The 18,975-nt window shown below is 37.0% G+C and overlaps 1 protein-coding gene across 2 annotated transcripts in view; it reads right to left on the bottom strand.

The window, feature by feature from the left end:
- The window catches only part of TRHDE (thyrotropin releasing hormone degrading enzyme), a 448,119-nt gene that overhangs the window by 92,915 nt on the left and 336,229 nt on the right, over nt 1-18,975 (bottom strand). For both annotated transcript variants that reach the window (XM_056130789.1, XM_056130788.1), the window contains 2 exons: nt 3,636-3,701; nt 2,867-3,054 (listed from right to left, as the gene is read on the bottom strand). In XM_056130789.1, the coding sequence (XP_055986764.1) occupies nt 2,867-3,054; nt 3,636-3,701 (254 nt within the window). The remainder of the gene's footprint in view (nt 1-2,866; nt 3,055-3,635; nt 3,702-18,975) is intronic.

Below are 18,975 nucleotides of genomic sequence, written 5' to 3' on the forward strand. Positions count from 1 at the left end.
CCAAATAATTTACATTTGACCTTTATATAAATCTTACATTTAAATTAAAGAAACACATTGTGCTGTTTAATGATTATAACCTGAAAGTATAAAACATGCAAATTATTTACTGAAAAAAATATCTGTGTATGAATATACTTTAAAGAAATGTAAGGGGCTGGAGAGATAGCACAGCGGGTAGGGCGTTTGCCCTGCATGTAACCAATCCGTGTTCAATTCCCAGCATCCCATATGGTCCCCTGTGCACCGTCAGGAGTAATTCCCTGTGTAGAGCCAGGAATAACCCCTGTGTATCGCTGGGTTTGACCCACAAAGCAAAACTTAATACTAATAAAATAAAATAAATAATTTAAAAACTTGATAGGTTAAGTTTACAAAAGATACTTGAGGTGCTGAAGAGATTGTATATGGTAAAGGGCATCTTGCATGCAGGAACCCTGGATTGATCCCTAGAACTGTATTGCACCTTTATGGAATTAGGAAAAACCCTTGCACACTACAGGGTTCATGATAGCAACATTATAATATATATACACTGTCACTGTCACACTCCTCCCATTGTTCATCTATTCACTTGAACTGGACCAGTAACGTCTCTATTGTGAGACTTGTTGTTACTGTGTTTGGCATATCAAATACATCACAGATAGCTTGCCAGGCTTTTCCGTGTAAGCAAGATAGTCTCGGTAGCTTACCAGGCTCTTGAAGAGGAAGGGAGGAATTGAACTCGGGTCAGCCTGGTCAGCCACGTGCAAGGCAAACTCCCTACCCACAGTGCTATAGCTCCAGTAGAAAATTTATGTTCCCTGACTGGGAATCGAACCCAGGCCGTGGTGGTCAGAGTGCCGAATCCTAACCACTAGACCACCAGGGAATGATTTAGTAGTTTGCATCATATAATAATGTCCTAGGGAGGCAGTATGCAAAAAGACAATAAAATTGCTATTGAGGCTTTGACCATAATGCTATTGTGTATTAAATAAAATACTAAGTCAAATAAGTTCCCAGCTGCAAGCTCTATTGTTTCAGAATTGAAAATGTTTAAGAGTAGTGAGACACCGCACATTATGTTACTTTAATATTTTATATGCCAAGTTTCAGAGTTCAACATGACTTAAATGATTTTCTAACTCAACAAAAGTAAAGTTCCATAGATGCTACATATATTTATACAGCTGGGGGAATTTCTGTTTTAAAAGAGTCAGATTATTCTTTAAAGAGTCAAGGCCAATACTTTGGATACATGTTATAGGTTGACAGTATTTTTGTTCAAAATGTGTTCTGTCATCTGCCTGTCCTTTATGTTTTTCTGCATCAGTGATGCTGTGTCAGACTGATCATTCTCAAAAGCATGGCTTGAATCACTGTAACTTTTCCACAGTCAAGTGGTTTTTATGTACTTCCTAGCAAGGCCAGAGGGGATGCCTGGTACCAGACCGAACCATCAGAAGCAGCAGTGAGCAGCTGGGGGAATATAGGCTAGGTGAAGAAAGCATTACTGAGTCAACCCTTGATGGAGTGGGAAGTGTACTGCTGCTGCTAGTCCAAAAAATTGGATAGGACAGGGAAATTTGTGATATATATATCATATATAATATATTTGGTGATTATATATATTATGTATAATATATATGGCATGTCAGCAAGGAAGAAATGACTGATTACTATCTTTCCTCAGCCTACTTCTTAATAATACACACACAGTAAGAAGGCGTGAATAAAAAAGAAAAGTGGAATTTTCAGTAATTAAGAGTTTCATAAAGGGGCTGGACTGATAGCATAATAGGTAGGATGCTTGCTTTCATATATCCAACTCAGATTCCCTCCCTGGAATCCAATATGGTCTTCTGAGCTTGCCAGGAATGACCATGAGCCCAGAGCCAAGAGTAAGCCCTAGCAATGCAGGTGTGGTCCCCAAACAAACAGCAACAATGAAAGGAGTTTTAATAAAAAAAAAAAGTTAAGTTGAAAAACAACAAATCTATGTAGTTTATCTGTTATCATTTCAAAAAAGGGAATGTGAAGATTTTTTGAAACGATTGTTGACTTTTAAACCACTAAAATATGTTTGAGATGGTATTCCTTTGATTGCTTTTGTCTTTCTGGATTATCTGTCTCTCTTCTTATATTAAAAATAATTTTATTTTATTTTTAATATGATCGATATTAATTGTATGACATTTTAATTTTATTACATTTGAACTGTATATTTTAATTGATTACATTTGATTTACTTCAATGTATTTTAATCTTCTCAAATTTATTTCAGTTTTATAAGATAAAAAACAGTCACAATACTGGGGACAAGAGTGGAGGGAAAGAAACTTGTTGTGTTCCTGAAAATCAGTCACGATTAATTTTGTAACTCTGTAATTCACAGTGATCCAATGTGTTTCAAAAGATCACAGGGTAATTTAAGTTCTATTATTCTAAACAGAATAACTGGTGGTCAATCACCCTAATGTTTAAATTATCTGGAAATGGGAGTGAACAAGCAATCAAAATGAAACAAAGGAAATGAAAACCATTGATTAAGATATGTCAGAACTGTGTGATTAGTATATCTTAAAATATTGTAGCACTGTCATCCCATTGTTCATTGATTTGCTCAAGCGGGCACCAGTAACATCTCCATTGTGAGACTTGTTGTTACTGTTTTTGGCATTTCAAAGAAGCCATGGGGAGCTTGCCAGGCTCTGCCATGTGGGTGGGATACTCCCAGTAGCTTGCCGGGCTCTCCGAGAGGGACAGAGGAATTGAACCTGGGTTGGCTGCGTGCAAGGTAAAGGCTGAGTCTCTTAAAATATTACAAATACAAAATTAAATATGAATGAACACATTTTTAATCTTATAAATGAGTGCTTACCTGTTATTTTGAAGTGTAAGTGATTTAGTTTTACCACTAATGTCATAAATAAAATGCTGTTGCGTAATTATTATTCTATTTTCTGCTGTTGTATTTGCCAAGATGGTGATAACAGGATAACCCATCTGGAGTGTCCACTGATCCATTACTTCTTGTATATTTACATATTTTCCATTCCTTTTTAAAGCCTTTATAGCCAAAATTGCATAGATTAGTTTTGTAAACATGAATTATAAACATAATTAGTAGTAAACTATTTTCATTTTTACCTCTATGATTTACCTAAATGTGAAAACATTTAAAATCATTGAAGCTAATATAATGTGTTAGTAGAATTAATCTCCTTTTCTTAAGTTAGCCTTCATGAATATATATGAAAATAAAGCTATCTTAACATTCAAGATTTTATATTATGGGAGATAAAATACATTTTATTGTTAAAGCAAGTACTTGCATTATCATTAATTCTTTCCTGGGTATCTATCTGAAACAATTCAAGATGTAAATATTTCTGTCTTTAACATGAATGTCTGATATCATATTAAAAATGCATTTCAAAATTATCGAAATGTTCACAAGTAGGTAAGATGTGTATTACCTTTAACTATGGTTTAAATAATTTTATACCCTATTACATTCAAAATACAAAAAAATGAAGAAAAGGATAGTATTAGAAAGTAATAAACTATGAAGAAATATTATGGAACATTTTATAAGTGCAATTCAAATAATTAAGAAAATACTGGCATTTGAGGTTTCAATACTTTACCTCTGAGAGTGTATTCCAGAGATCATTTCTAGCTGCATTGCCATACTTATGAATAGTTAAATAATCCTAAAAAGAATATAAAATTGTAATTACAATTCAAAGGCTAAGCAATTACCAGTAAACACATTTATTTCTCAATTCAATTAACCGTTTTCCATTCGTTGGAATTGCATTAATTCAAAGAGAAAGGCATGCAAAAAGATGAAGAATCTCATTTTAGAATATTCCAAAGAGATTTAACTATAGCACAATTCTTAATTAAGTAATCTAACAATACTAATCTCTCAAAAAATGATTTTCATAGCCATAATCACATTTTTATGATTTCCAGGTCAAAGATCTTCCTCTAATGTAATAAAACAATCTTAGCCAATTTTGAAGAAACTACCTTAGTTGTAAAATACTTAGGAGAAACTTTCCTATCAGGATTCTGTGTTGAAATTTCCTACAAAAAAAATTATTAGGCAGGGTGGGGGAAACTGACTGAAATGCTGATGCGAAGAAAGAGTTTTTTGTAGGAAAAAAAAAAAAAGAATGATGACTCTCTACAACCTGTCTAATTTTCTAGTCTCTGCAAAAAATAGGCTGTCTAGCTCAAAAGTGATACTTATTTCCATGAGCTTGGAACACATTTATATTTAATTTTAAAAGTCAGTCTTAAGCTCATTTCTTATTTTCAGGCTTACGATTTCCCCATTCCAATTTTCAATCATCACAAGTCAAACTCACATGATTACCGATCTAGGCTACTAAAAATCCTGGCTTCTGTCTCTGCAAATGTATAATTTAATTATGACTTGTTGGTAATTTTTTAAATCTAAAGTGGAAAAAATAAATAGAAAATTCTGTATATAAAAGGTGTGTATGTAAATAGAAAAGACAGTTCCCTCCTTTGTTTAAAAGTCCATGGCATTTATACATTATACTAGACATAATCCCAATTTACATCACAGTACGAAAACTGAAAACAAAATGCTTATTCTTTTCAGTACTTCATGTACAATGGAATACTTTGGAGATAATTAAAGTTGGGGAAGCACATTTTCTGAAATACAAACTGTAGGACCTGTGAAAGACTCAGCTTTGATGACAATTCACAGGACAGCAAATGACAACTCCTACATAATCAGACCCCTAGAGATACAATGTCCACACTAAGTTTGCAATCACAAATTTATCATCATCATCAGGTTTTATAATGCCTTAACTGAAAGAATACAACTCTAAATATCCACCACAAATGCAAAGTTTGTGTTTGAAATAACATGTGAGCTGTTTTCAGTTTGGACTCAGAGACAAGATTTAAATAAACTATTTTAGACTGAATTGTCAAAATGACTCTTTTGCTTTTAAATTAATAAATTAATTTTATTTTAATGATGCCATTAAGTGTTAGAAGTATAACTTTTGTTACTGGTTTGTTTATAAAGTGCTGTCAGGATGATTCAAAAGACAAAGTAAAGAAAACATGCACATACCTTGATAGGTCTAATACAGAACTACAATTTTCTTTGATAGACATAGCATAAAATTCTAATTGTTCCATGATGATATTTGACTTTGACTCCAAATTGATCATACATTGAAGAACTGTTACTTCATTGATTCACAATAAATATATTTTAAGTATGGTCTCAAACGAAATTCTTTATCCAAACTTGAGATCTGACTCTAACCTGACTGCTTGAGCAGGGCAGGGAGAATGGAGTCTTATCCTCCTTGTTCAAATTTTCAGATATTTTTGGAATTCTGCATATCAATTCTTTTCTTTCCCCCAATCTCCAAACGTTTCCTGTGTTATTTTCCTATATTCCTCTTTCACAAACTCATCATATTTTAAACTAAGAACTTTTTTCTTTTATTTGCAGAAATACAAAGAAATTCAATAATGATAATTGTAAATTTCTGATAATAATTTATTCATGCACCCCTTAATATGTATGATGTACTTCACATGTGGGAGGTAGCTTTATAATGCTAGAGAAACCGTGGTAAAATAAAGGCTCCTAGGAAAAACTACAAATACTGAGTTGTAATTGATTGAGGGATATATCTATGACTCAAATTGTAGAAATCTTAAAATAAGAAGGTGGATGTAAGATGAATGAAAACATGTGATATGTGACTGAATAAGAAAATTTTAAGCTGCTTTCAAATTTAGTGTCAATTACATCAAAGTAATAAACCTAACATGGAAATGTATGTTCATATTTTATATATGAGTCAATCACAATAGATTTGACATTTAGAGATAAAACAGATTTTTTTTGCCCCCTCCCCCACCCCCCCAGATTTTTTTTTTTATTAGCTGCAGAGGAGAATAGCACAGCAGTAGGGCGTTTGCCTTGCACGCAGCCAACATGGCCGAACCGAGTTCGATTCCTCCGCCCCTCTCGGAGAGCCCGGCAAGCTACCAAGAAGATCCTGCCCGCACGGCAGAGCCTGGCAAGCTCCCCGTGACGTATTCGATATGCCAAACACAGTAAAAACAAAGTCTCCAATGGAGACGTTACTGGGCCAGCTCGAGCAAATCCATGAACAACGGGAGGACAGTGACAGTGACAACTGCAGAGGAATTTTCTGTTTTCTAAACTGGTGTTTCAGAAGTAATAGAGTTATGGAAAAGAATAAAACAGGACTGAAGGTTAGAAACTTTAAGAATACAGTCAGTGACTGCATTCACTTGCGGGATATAATTAATATAGGTAAAGGCCCTCCCGTTGATCGTCGATTTGCTCGAGCGGGCCCAGTAACGTCTCCATTGGAGACTTTGTTGTTACTGTGTCTGGCATATCTAATACTCTCGGTAGCTTGCCGGGCTCTCCGAGAGGGGCGGAGGAATCGAACTCGGGTCAGCCATGTTGGCCGCTTGTAAGGCGAACGCCCTACCACTGTGCTATCGCTCCAGCCGTAATTAATATAATTAATATAATAATTACTATAATATATAGAGTATGAGACTGATATCCAAAGTAAGAGTAAACATGGGCCAGGAGGACAGGTCAATGGGTGGAAGGAAAGTGCCTGCCATAATGGCAGGTAGTGGGACAGGGATGGGGTGGGGGGGTGAGGGGGGTGGAAAGGGAAACTGGGACCATTGGTGGTGGGAAAAGTACACAGGTGAAGGGATGGGTGTTGGAAAATTATATGTCTGAAGTTCAATCATGAGTAACTTTGTAAAAGTGTATGTCACTGCGATTTAATTAAAAAATAATGGAAAATATTTTATAGAAATTTTCTTATTTAAAAAAAGAATATAGTTAATGAAATACATCAATTCAAATTCAATAGTACGTTAAGCAGAAGCACAGTCTGGTAAGTACGGAAATGGGTCCTTTTCATGAAATATATGTGACAAATAAACTGAATGTGTCATCTTTGACAACCTGCTTAACCTTTTTGTGGCTGTCTTTATATTTACAAAATGGAGACAATATTAGTACTTATACCATATGTAGTAAATGATTCAATAGAAGAGTATGTAGCAAATAGTATTCAGTTAGTGTTACCTGTTCTCCTCTATTTCAGAAAACTGAGATAAAAGATGGATTAAGCATCATTAACAATATAAAAGCAACACATGAAAAAGAGATTTGCCTTCTTTGTAGCACCTTGTATCACCTTATGGTTTTACTCATCCAATAACATGACAATATTATGGGGTAGATATTATCACAATTTACTGAATTAGACAGAATGCAATGCTACAACTCAATTTCCAGCTATGTCCAAACCAAACATTTATTTATACAACTACTGGCACTATTCCATATTCATGAGGTAATTCATGGATAGTTAAGAGTTACACTCAGCTAACTCACTGTCTCTTCTTTATCATCTTCCCACCTCAATAAAGTAATCATCTTTGACATTTCTCTTTTCCTTTCTATCACACTTAGGTTATATGGCCCATGTTCTAAATATTAACAAAACTGCACCTTCCGTTTACCATTTCAGCAGTCACTCTGTAGTCTCTGACCAACTACCTCTGTCACTGTTTTGCTTTATTTTTCCCAACTTCAATCTCTATAATTAAGCCAGAATATTTTGTATCAAATATGCACAGTAACCCAAATCAGAACGTAATGAGCACCTTACTATAACTTGAAAATCGCTGGCACTATACTTCTCTAATTCCATTTGTTACCTTGTTGTTCCCTGCATCAACTCAGGCAATTTCCAAAGACATAATGCATATTTGCTTGCTTTGCTAATTCTTTGCACAAGCAATTCTCTACATCCCCCCCCCCCTTTGCTATTTTATATTCAATTCAATCTCTAGGATTCAAGTTTGATGTATTTCCTTTGGAAATCCTTTCTTACCCATTACCACCCACTTCCTAATTCTGAGATAAATTATCCCTCTTATAGTCTTACCCACTGCACCATATAACAGCATTTATCACACCAGGTTGTAATTGCCTGTTTATTAGTTTGACTGCCCACAGAGTCTGTCAACTCTGTGAGAGTAGGGACCCTGTTACTCCGTTTCACAACTGTTTAACAAACATCCAAAGTGCCCAGTCTGGTACACAGCAATGCTCAATATTTCTGTGTGATTTCTAATTTTCTGTAGGCATGTGCCTTCACAAGAGTTACTTAAAAAAATTTAGTAGAGAGACACTTCTTATTGTCTTCAAGTTTCCCCAAATGTCATATTTCAACACTAATATAGTGGCATCATTTATTATTTCAGTACATATTTGTCAGATATAAAATGATTTGATATATGTAATCATATATGCCATCAAAGAATGTTGAACTATTAGATAGAAGACTATTTTTGTTTTACTTCCTTTGCTAACAAGGGACGTAGATCATAATGTTTCATGAATAAAAGCCAATGGGACTAATAAAGACAAAAGGAAAAGTAAAAAGGTTTCCTGAGGAAGTAAAGTGTTATTATCTTTTAAGATTTACATGGAAATAATTATGGAATACTTCCTTTTCTATTAATGAGTCTTTCAGCTATCAGAACAGTACAGGGGAATTAACTGTAGAAATAGATTTATCCTCAGGGCATGGGGGAAATTTAATAAAGCCAAGGATTTATAGAATAGTTTATATGTGTTTAGCTGCCAATATGAAAAAAAATTTAAACTCAGAATGACTTTTCTAGTGACAAACTCATTATTTCCATTATAAAAAGTAATACAGAGGCATAGACCTTTTCCTTAAGATTTCTTTTGTCCTCATTCTTTACCTATGACTTGGCCTTTTCCTCAGTTTTGGTGGTGGGGGTAGTTAGATGTCTGCAGAATTATATTCAGGCATGACATAGCACAGACAATGAGAGTTTTTTCCTGAGGACTATGATTTAAGAATCAGTAAAACCTCATTTCACACTCCCCCCATGTTTTACATTTGTCATAACCGCATCATGTTCTCCAGCTAATAATAGTCTAATAGATAGACTATTCACAGTGTTTTCTCTAATGTTACAAAAGATGTGATTCTGGGCCTCCTGACATTGGTAAATAGAAATACTTGGAATTTTTAAGACCAATCTAGAAAATGTCAGGTAAATTCAGGCATTGATTTTTTTTTAATGTGACAAGAAGTTTGGAGTAGGGATTTAAAATATTGTTGCTTCCTGTTAAGAATAATTATACCTAAATAGTTGTGCTGGAAATTTATCATCTTTTATATGGGGCATTTAAAACTTTTATATGGGACAATAATTTATCATGAAATATCTGAGGCAAACCAGGACTCTGCTTTTCACTGCTGTATAAAAGGACTATGAACTAAATACTCCTTTTCCTCTCTCCCTGGAAGCTAAATGATAGACATGTGCTTTGCCCTTAGACAAAGTGCACATTTCACCCCATGACAGTGAATCCTACAAAATCAATGCACAGGAATAGTAAAAAGATTATTTCTTGTGATGATAAGGCTTAAGGGTCAGCGATGTCTATGCTAATGACTGCAACTAAGCCAACTCTGTGGTTTAAAGCACTAAGTCTGTGGCATAACCTTGTCTAGCTCTTGAGTTTTGAGCTTCCCTTCATTTCTACTTCTTTTGTATGTAAATCTGGATCTCCAGCCTTCCTAGGATTTCATGTTTACTCCATATACTCCCAATAGATTGAATTCAGCTCAGTTGGTTTCTTTTGCTTATAGTCAACCCCTAATGGATATAAAATTAATGAATAACATAGGGAGGGGGAAGGCATATTTAGAAATTTTAGAAAATTGTAAAATTTTAGAAAAAGAGAGATGATCTCTCACAACATAAAAACACTAAAAACAAAGCTCACCCAACTTGATCTTTTAAGTTTCTAGGCTTTCATCCTATGGTGAACAGCAGATATTAGGGAACTGGTGAGTGTGTGTGTGTGTGTGTGTGTGTGTGTGTGTGTGTGTGTGTTATCTGTGTGTGGCATACAAATCCTTATAGAAAATTTTTCTATAAAACAGAGAATAGAGCTACTATATGACATGTGATCACTCTGCTTGTTATCTACCCACAAGATACAAACAAATTTATTTGAAAAGATATATGGGCACCTATGTTCTTTGCAGCATTTAATACAATAGCCATCTGATGGAAACAACCTAGATGCCTAACTACAAAAGACTGAGTAATGCATCTGTGTTATAGATACATGATGGAACACTTCTCAGTCACAAGGAATGATGATATCATGCAGTTTTGCTGCAATCTGAGTAGAATTGAAGCATTTGAGAATAAGTCAGAGGGCCAAAGATAATCCCTGTTTGAATCCCTAATGTTCTGCCTAATCTATGGCATATACAACAACATATCTGGGGAATGATTTTTCAGCAAAGGTGGGTAAAATACTAGCTCTAAATTACAGAAACATGAATGCCAATGAAGAAAAGAAATAGAGGCAGGAAACAAGGAAAGGTGGTCTAGAAATAACATAAGGGCAAGGTTTGGAGTTTTGGGCTCCTCCAAGGTATAAAGGTGAAATCTTTCTCTCTCTCTCTCCATACATATATAATATATTATATATACCACTAGATCCAAAACTACTGTAAACACAGTAACTAAACTGCAAGAATTAAACTTTAAAAAAATGTATTTGGTTTTAAGGGGGTTATTCTCTAGCCAGAAAAGTTGGACACAGATCAATAGGCTCATTTTGCTCATGAAGGGTGGGCTTTTCCTTTGTTTTTCATACTTTTTAACACTTAATGATTGAGATACATAGTTATAAAGTTAGTTTCTGTTGGGTAACATTGCTTTGTCCTTCCACAAGAAGCTTAGGTTTATCTGGTTACACCCATCAATCTGGTTACACCCATCACAGTGCTCCAGAGGCACTTCCACTTCCATTGTGTTTACATGTAAACAGTCTTCCCTATGCTCTCCTTCCCACCCAGTTAATCAGCTTTCCCCTTAATCAGATTTAGTTAATCTGTAAGATCAGTTTCCCAGAAATCTATGATTTTATATATATGAGTGAAATATTGCCTTTCTCCTCTCCTTATGCCTTATGAATAGTTTACCTTAAAGTAATATCCTTTTTGTATAGATACAGGAAGACCGTTAACATTATGCTTTGCAACTTAGGATTTGATTGGCCTTGAATATTATTCACTCCTGGGCATCATTCTCGACTTAAACCTCAGTTGCCCTTAGTTCCTAACACCCCCAAAGCTGGGTCCCGACGAGGGACTGAATGGACCCAGGGCAAGCGGTGAGCTACCCTGGCAGCGAAATGGGCCAGGCCAAAGTGCCACGATTCTTAACTATAAGTTAAGAGTTTGATCATAGACAAATGCTGTCATGATCCAAAGGTAACGACAAGACTAGGATCCTGCTAGGGGTGGGAAAGACTATCTGGCCTGAGCACCGTAGTCTGAGATCGAGATGGCCCTAGGAGAGCAATTCTATAAGTTTAAGATATTTCTTACTGTATCCATACAAAATGATTTATATTATATTCTTATATGCTTGCTGGACAAGGAGAGGAGAGGCACGCCCATGGGATTATGCTCTAGGGTGGGTCCTCATGCTGAGAGAGGATCTGTCCTAAGGAGCAGCCTTCCCTGAGGCTAAGATTTCTACCCCTATTGATTGTGACCGCACCTATGTGTAATTGTTCCCCCAATTCCTCATGGAGAGAGGATTTAACTGTACTGTAGGAGTGGGCTGGGGGCAGAAGGAAGAAGCAGAGGTTCAGAGAGGATCAGAAGGAAGAGGAGGATGAAGGGGGATGGAGAAGGAGAATGAAGTAGCTGGGGGAGGAAGAATGGGGCACAGAGAGAGAAGGAGAGAGGGAGCAGAGACAGATGAGGAGAGAATCAGAATAAACTACGACTAATACCTACCGGCCTGGCCCTCGTTCCTTCCTCTGCCTGACCATCGCCATTGACCTCTCCGGGGTGGGAGAAGGGTGAGACTACCGAACGCGGGCGGTGGGAGAGATAGAGCCACCGCCGCTGTGGGTGCCGTGCCCCCTATCTTGAGTGAGTTTACACAAGTTTCCATACTGCCACTCCCCTTACCCCAACGGTGCCCCAACCTGCCTCAATGGCAGGCACTATTTTTTCTTTCCCTCTTTCTCACTCTCTTTCTCTCTCTTTCCTTTCAGGCATTATGGTTTGCAATATAGGTACTGAAAGGTATCGTGTTTTTCCCTTTACCTACTTCAACACTCAGTTCTTGTTCAGAGAGATCATTTCCAACTATCATTATCATAGTGGTCCTTTTTCTATCCTAACTGCCCTTCCCACAACCCCTCCCACTTGTGGCAATCTTCCAATTGTAGATGAGTGCTCCTGGATAGAATGGTAATGAGATTTTAAGATAATAAAACTCAAGGAGAAATTCTCCTAGAGCCTTAAGTAGCCCAGAAACATGAGAAACACTTCCCTTTGAGATATAAATCCTGAGCTCTTCGGAGAGGCCCCAACCAGAGAAGGGTGGACCATTTAGGTATCTAAAGATAACCTAAGAGTCTGAAGGGCTTTTTACCTCTAACAACATCCAGATTAACTTTTGTGTGCTAAAAACTCCAGGCTAGGACATTCTGGAGAAAGTCTATATAACTATGCAGACTTATATCAGTGTATATAACCTTCTCCCAAAAGTCATTATCTGACTTCCCCACTTCTGAAGAGTCATATTCTTTCTTGAAATTCCTCTTTCTCTCCCCTAAGATTTTTCTAAATTTCTTTCAAAGAAAGCTACACACACACATACATACATATTTGATAAGAAATCAGGACAGGTGTTGGTGGAAGGGAACCTGGGGTCAGTGGTGGAGGAATGAGGACAAGGGTGGTGGAGAGGAGATGAGAACTTTGTAAGCCTGCAAACCTATTGGAAACAATAAGTCACATCTAAATAGAAGTAAAGACAAAGAAATATAAAAATAATCCAAAGACAAGTGATGTGATGGTGTTACATCAAAAGTTTAATAGCCAAATACAGTCTGAAAGAAAATTAATATAAATGTACTTCATGAAAATAGAGTTGAAGAAAAAGTATAAAAGTTTAACAGAAAATAATGTGTTGGAGAGACAAAATCAACAAGAAGTGAAATTATGTAAAATTTTGCTCTTAAACAAATATTTCAGAACAGGAATGTTTTGTTGTGAGTTCAGTTTGATTTTATGTTTGGGTCAACCCAGTAGTGCTATTCCTGGCTCTGCAATCAGGGATCACTTCTGGGGATGCTCAGTGGAACACATGTGTTTCTGAGGAATGAACTTGCACTCACATGTAAGTCAAGTGGCCTAGTCACTGTACTATCTCTCTGGCCCAATAAATTGGGTACTATAAACACAAAGTCTAAATATTTCTAAGTGTGTGAAAGATTAGACTAAGGTGGACTTAGTCTACCTTAAGTGTTCTGATCACCAAAGTGCCACAGTCGAATTGGAGACAACCCATCTGAACGCTGAGCGATGCACATCAAAGGGATTGTGTATATTCCTTACCCTTGAGAAACAGAAAGAGACTGAAATATGGATATATGGCCACATACAACAAGAAAGGTGGGCCATAGATTGAGAGAGTATATTAGTTAAGGCCTGTAAATGCAATTGATAAAAAATAGAAGTACTAGTTACATTTTAATTCTATTTGGAAATAATGAAGAATAAAAGTATAAAATTTTAGAACTTCCTTTACTGTTATAGAATGATTCGAAAAAAGAAACTCAGTAAAATATGAATTATCATAAAACTTTGTGAGAGACATATTTCTGGGTGCTAAAAAGAAAAAAATGTAGTCAACTTCAGGAACAAGAGCTATTTTAAATCAATAATAATTGAGAAGTCAGTTGTATTTTCTCTTTCACTAAAATGACTAGTTTTAAACTTGTGTTTTCCTTATATTTACTTTTGTGAGTTGCTTGCTTAGGTATCAGACCATTAAGAAGTTTCTATAACATATAAAAGTATACTGCATGTTTAAAAAGTCCATTACTCCACTTCAAGCAGGCATCCATAATGTCTCCATTGTGAGACTTGTTGTTACTGTATTTGGCATATCAAATACACCACTGGGAGCTTGCCAAGCTCTGCCCTGCAGGTGAGATACTCTCCGTAGCTTGCTGGGCTCTCCAAGAGGAATGGAGGAATTTAACCTGGGTAGGCCACATTCAAGGCAAATGCCCTACCTGCTGTGCTATTGCTCCATCCTTTACCTAAGGAGTGTAAATTTTTGTAAAATAAGTATTCTTTCTTAAGAAGTTGCTAAAAACAGGAGAAAATTAAATCAAAATACCTATAAGTTACATAATTTTTTATCTCCCTCTTTTTTTATTATTGACAATAGATTATTGTCTTTTGGCAGGTAGAAAGAAAAGGAAGGTAGATAGAAAAGGGCCCACATGGCAATGGAATTCTTGGGTAATAAAACCAATAGCTCCGATAGTACAAATATTTTATCTCAGGAACTTAGGTGCCTGATAAGACTTTAATTGGTGCCAAAAGACCCAGAGAAGTCTGTACCCCTCTCCAAGAGAAGTCCCAGAAGGAACAAACACTAAGAAAAAGAATTTCAAAGACCGACCACTCCCAACCCAACCCCTTGGCAGCGTCCCTAGCAAGAACCCTTACCCTAGGAGCCTCATGTGGGCAGCTTGGGAAAAGCCCAAAGGAAGCGCAGCATATGCTGCCCAAGCCCACATGCTCCTTGTGGCCATGTGGCCAAGCACATGTGGTGCCAGAGCACACATGCTGCCCACATCTCTCCTCAAGATATATACTTGGGCTCTCTCCACCTTCGGAGGAGCCTGAGTTCCCTTTTGGGTATTCTCCCTCCCTTTCTCACCCTTCTTCCCTTCTTCCCTTCTTCAAAACTTCCAAATAAAACCTATTTGTACTTCACTGCTCAACTCCTCCTGAAACTCTTTTCTTTGTCCTGAGTAAAGCCTAGGACTGGCTTTCCTTCCCTGAAAAGAGAAATTCCTCACTCTAGCCTGAGTCCACAGCTCCCCAAGAATCAGTGTGATGGGGATTAACTCTGGTGCCCAGAGGTCAAGTGGGCATCAGGTGTAGCTTGATGGCCACCCGGTGAGGTTGGTGGGGCTCTGCCTCGAGCCACAAAGGGGCTCATTGAAGACTTTATCGGTTTTAGCCTTCCCAGGCTGTTCTGTGGTGCCAGATGTGGATCTGTCACTGTCACTGTCCTCCTGTTGTTCATCGATTTGCTCGAGCAGGCCCAGTAACACTGTGAGACTTATTACTGTGTTTGACATATCGAATATGCCCAGTACATTATGAGACATGTTACTATGTTTGGCATATCGAATACATCATGGGTAGCTTGCCAGGCTTTGCTGTGAGGGCGAGAGACTCTCAGTAGCTTGCCGGGCTCTCCAAGAGGGGCGAAGGAATCGAACTCAGGTTGGCCATGTTGGCTCCATGGAAGGCAAACACCCTACCCACTGTGCTATCACTCCAGCCCATGTGGATGTGGATCTGAAGAAGGTAATTTCTCTCTCCTCTCCATCTCACATAAGCCACCTCTGGGTGGCCCACTTAGTTCACTTTTCTGTCAGTTTTCTCTTCAATAAGAGATATTTGGGTCCAATGATGTGGCTCAGGACTGTAATGCATTTGGGTATTGATTCTCAGTAATGAAATTAAATAGAGGGAAAGAGGTTATTTCTTCTTAATAATTACAGATCACAACCATAGTATTGCTAGAGTATCAATATTACCATTGTTGAATTTCTGCTTCATTCTAGAAAAACTTGACTTGGTTCTACACCTGTCAGCAAAATAGAATGAACAACGTGAGTCTACGGAGTAGTTCTGTTATAGTCCCACCTCTCACTTCTGCTGTTAGCCTGAAAATTTACTGAGACAGAAAATGAACCTACTGGTAAAACTGAAGTTTGTCAATTGCTTTTTCTGATGTCTTGGTAAAGGGTTCTGAACTCTACAAGCCCACAAAATAGAAAAATTATATCCTGGCTGGAAAACAAAATACACGACTGCTTAAAAATCAATACACCCACTGATTGTTGACCATGTACATGGAGTTTCCCACTTACACACATTTTCTTGTTCAGTCCCTGCTGCTAGTGACTAGTTGAGGAAAACATGGACTTCAGTCGAGAAGGAATACTGTGTATCTGTAGAAATGCTAAAGGAAACTTCAGGATGATTTTTACTAGTCTTATAGTATTAGGTTGGATATCTACTTCTCTGAATCAATTTTTTCAACTAAAAAAAAAACAAAAGTATATATCATATTACTTATCTCCTAAGACTGAAAGAAAATTACTCAAAAAAAGTAAAGTACTTAGAAATATGTATGCCAAATATCTCAAGGAATTGTAGTTATTTTAAGAACAAGCTCAAAAGAAAAAATGTCAGGTTTTAAGTTTATTCAACATTACCAACAAGAGTAGACAAAAGATTCTCTATAGAGTTTCATAAATGGGAGAATATATGGAGTAATTTAAAGGAAGAAAGTGCTGTTTGTTTATTTTTGTTTATTTGGGCTATTAGATAGTGCTCTGGGTTTTCTATGGCTCTGTCCTCAGGGATCACTCCTAGAAAGGCTCGGGGAATCAAATTGGGTGTCAGGAATCTAACACAAATTGGCACATAAAAAGCAAGTATCTCACTTGCTATACTATCTTTCTTGTCCCCAAAGGAGCACCTGGAAGAAAAAATATAATTAACATTTTTAAAGATGCAAGAAACAAAGGTGGTACTAAAACTTTTGTGGATTTGTTTAAAGTCTAGAAAATTTTCCTCCAAGCCTAAGAAAATAAAAGGACTTTGAAGGTCCTGCAAATTATGAAGTCTATTTGGCACCTCAATAGAGTTCTGAAAGTTAACTCATGAAATGATGGCACCAAGGAAGCTCATCAGCACAAAATAAATTTTGAACTAAAGCAAAAGTTACCTTCATGGTAACCTGTGAGACCGAGATATAGATATCAAACTTAATAAATATGCACTATCTTCATTTCTTTACTCTGCACTTAACAATCCACTTTGGGAAACCAATATGGCTGCATATCAGTGTGGCTGAGTACAGAGAGATCAGACCATATGTTCTGGTCTGAAAAAAATTCCCTGGAAAGTTCTCATATTAATGGGTATGACATAAAGGGAAGTCACTAGAGACATATTAAATTGCCCATATGTGCAGAAGCATGGGGAAATCATATATACTTACTAATATATTGTTTACATTTATCTTTATTCATGGCAGGTATTTATCTGCCAGACCTTCCTTTTGCTTTTTTCCTAATTATCTAGCTTATTTTTCATAGCTCTTTTTAATCAATTCTTGGAAAATAGTCTCATTTTCTATACAGTTTTACTCTTCATTTCTACTAGGTAAAGGTAAAGGCCCTCCCGTTGATCGTCGATTTGCTCGAGCGGGCCCAGTAACGTCTCCATTGGAGACTTTGTTGTTACTGTGTTTGGCATATCAAATACTCTCGGTAGCTTGCCGGGCTCTCCGAGAGGGGCAGAGGAATGCTTGGCAAAAAAAAAAATTGTATAAATTCTAGTGTTTTTGGTATCCAAACCTATATTCACATATCTGAGTGAGAACCATAGAAAAATTATGCAATAGAGGGGTTCAGTGTTACAAATTTATGATTACCAAACTCAGTTTCTCAATTTTGTCATGAATTATGCTTCTTCCTATCTAAATCTTTAAACCTATATATCTCTAGTATTGTCTTATTTTTAGCTACCAATATGGTCTGAAACAACAGTAAAAAAATAGAATTCATCAAAAAAGATTTTCTTGCTTTTTTTGCAATCATATTTCCAAATTTATGGAAATTACATCTATTATTAAGGTGTTTTCATCTTCTCGGGGACCAGTATCCAAGACTTTCCCATATTAATCCAGCAGTCTCAAAGTCTTCTTTTCCTGCCTCCTCTTCCAGTCTAAAATCAGTACAAAATGATACTGACAGAGAGTGCAGAGTGTTTGTCTGCACGTGCCTGACCCAGGTTCGAGTCCAGGAACCATAGATGGTCACCCAGGTCCTCCAGGGGCAATCTCTGGGTACCGTAACTCCCAGAGCCAGGAGTAAACCTTGAGTACCTTCAGGTGTGGCTCTGAAACAAACAAATTAAAAAGAGTACAATTGGATCTCATCTTTAAAAGCAAAATGAAATAGGGGCCAGAGAGATAGTATAGTAGGCAGGGCATTTGTTTTGCATATGCCCAACACAGGTCCAGATGCAGCACCTCACATGGCTCCCAGAACAAGCTAAGATTGATCCCTATGCATAGAACCAAGAGTAAATTCTGAGCTTAGCCAAGTGTGCCACCCCTCTAAACCCAAGATAATAACAATAATAATAACCAAAAGGTAGTATAATGCCTTTCTTAATCTAAATTTCCCTAATTACATATCCTGTTTTTGCACATTTCTTTTCTCAGCAAATTCCTTTACATTTTATTCTGCATAGACTGTCTCTGGGCTGCAGTGATAGCACAGCTGGTAGGGTGTTTGCCTTGCATGCAGCTGACCTGGGTTTGATTCCCTTTTGGAGAGCCCGGCAAGCTACCAAGAGTATCCCACCTGCACGGCAGAGCCTGGCAAGCTCCCCGTGGCATATTCAATATGTCAAAAAAAACATAACAACAAGTGTCACAATGGAGACGTTACTGGTGCCTGCTCAAGCAAATTGATGAACAACTGGAGGATAGTGCTATAGTGCTACATACTGTCTCTACTCAAATATGTCCCATTTATGCTTTAACTCATTCCAATGAATCCAAAAAGCTGGCAGCTTCCAAAAGGAACACTTTTCAATCTATATTCTACTCTACATCTCATTTGCATTTAACCTCCCGGATCACTTTCTCATTCATGGAATAAGTTCTTTTCTTGGTCTGAGTGACATCACGCCCTTGGCCCTCCCTGAG

The sequence above is a fragment of the Sorex fumeus genome, unplaced genomic scaffold (assembly GCF_029834395.1).
Source record: "Sorex fumeus unplaced genomic scaffold, SorFum_2.1 ptg000081l, whole genome shotgun sequence".
In the NCBI taxonomy this organism is placed as follows: domain Eukaryota; kingdom Metazoa; phylum Chordata; class Mammalia; order Eulipotyphla; family Soricidae; genus Sorex; species Sorex fumeus.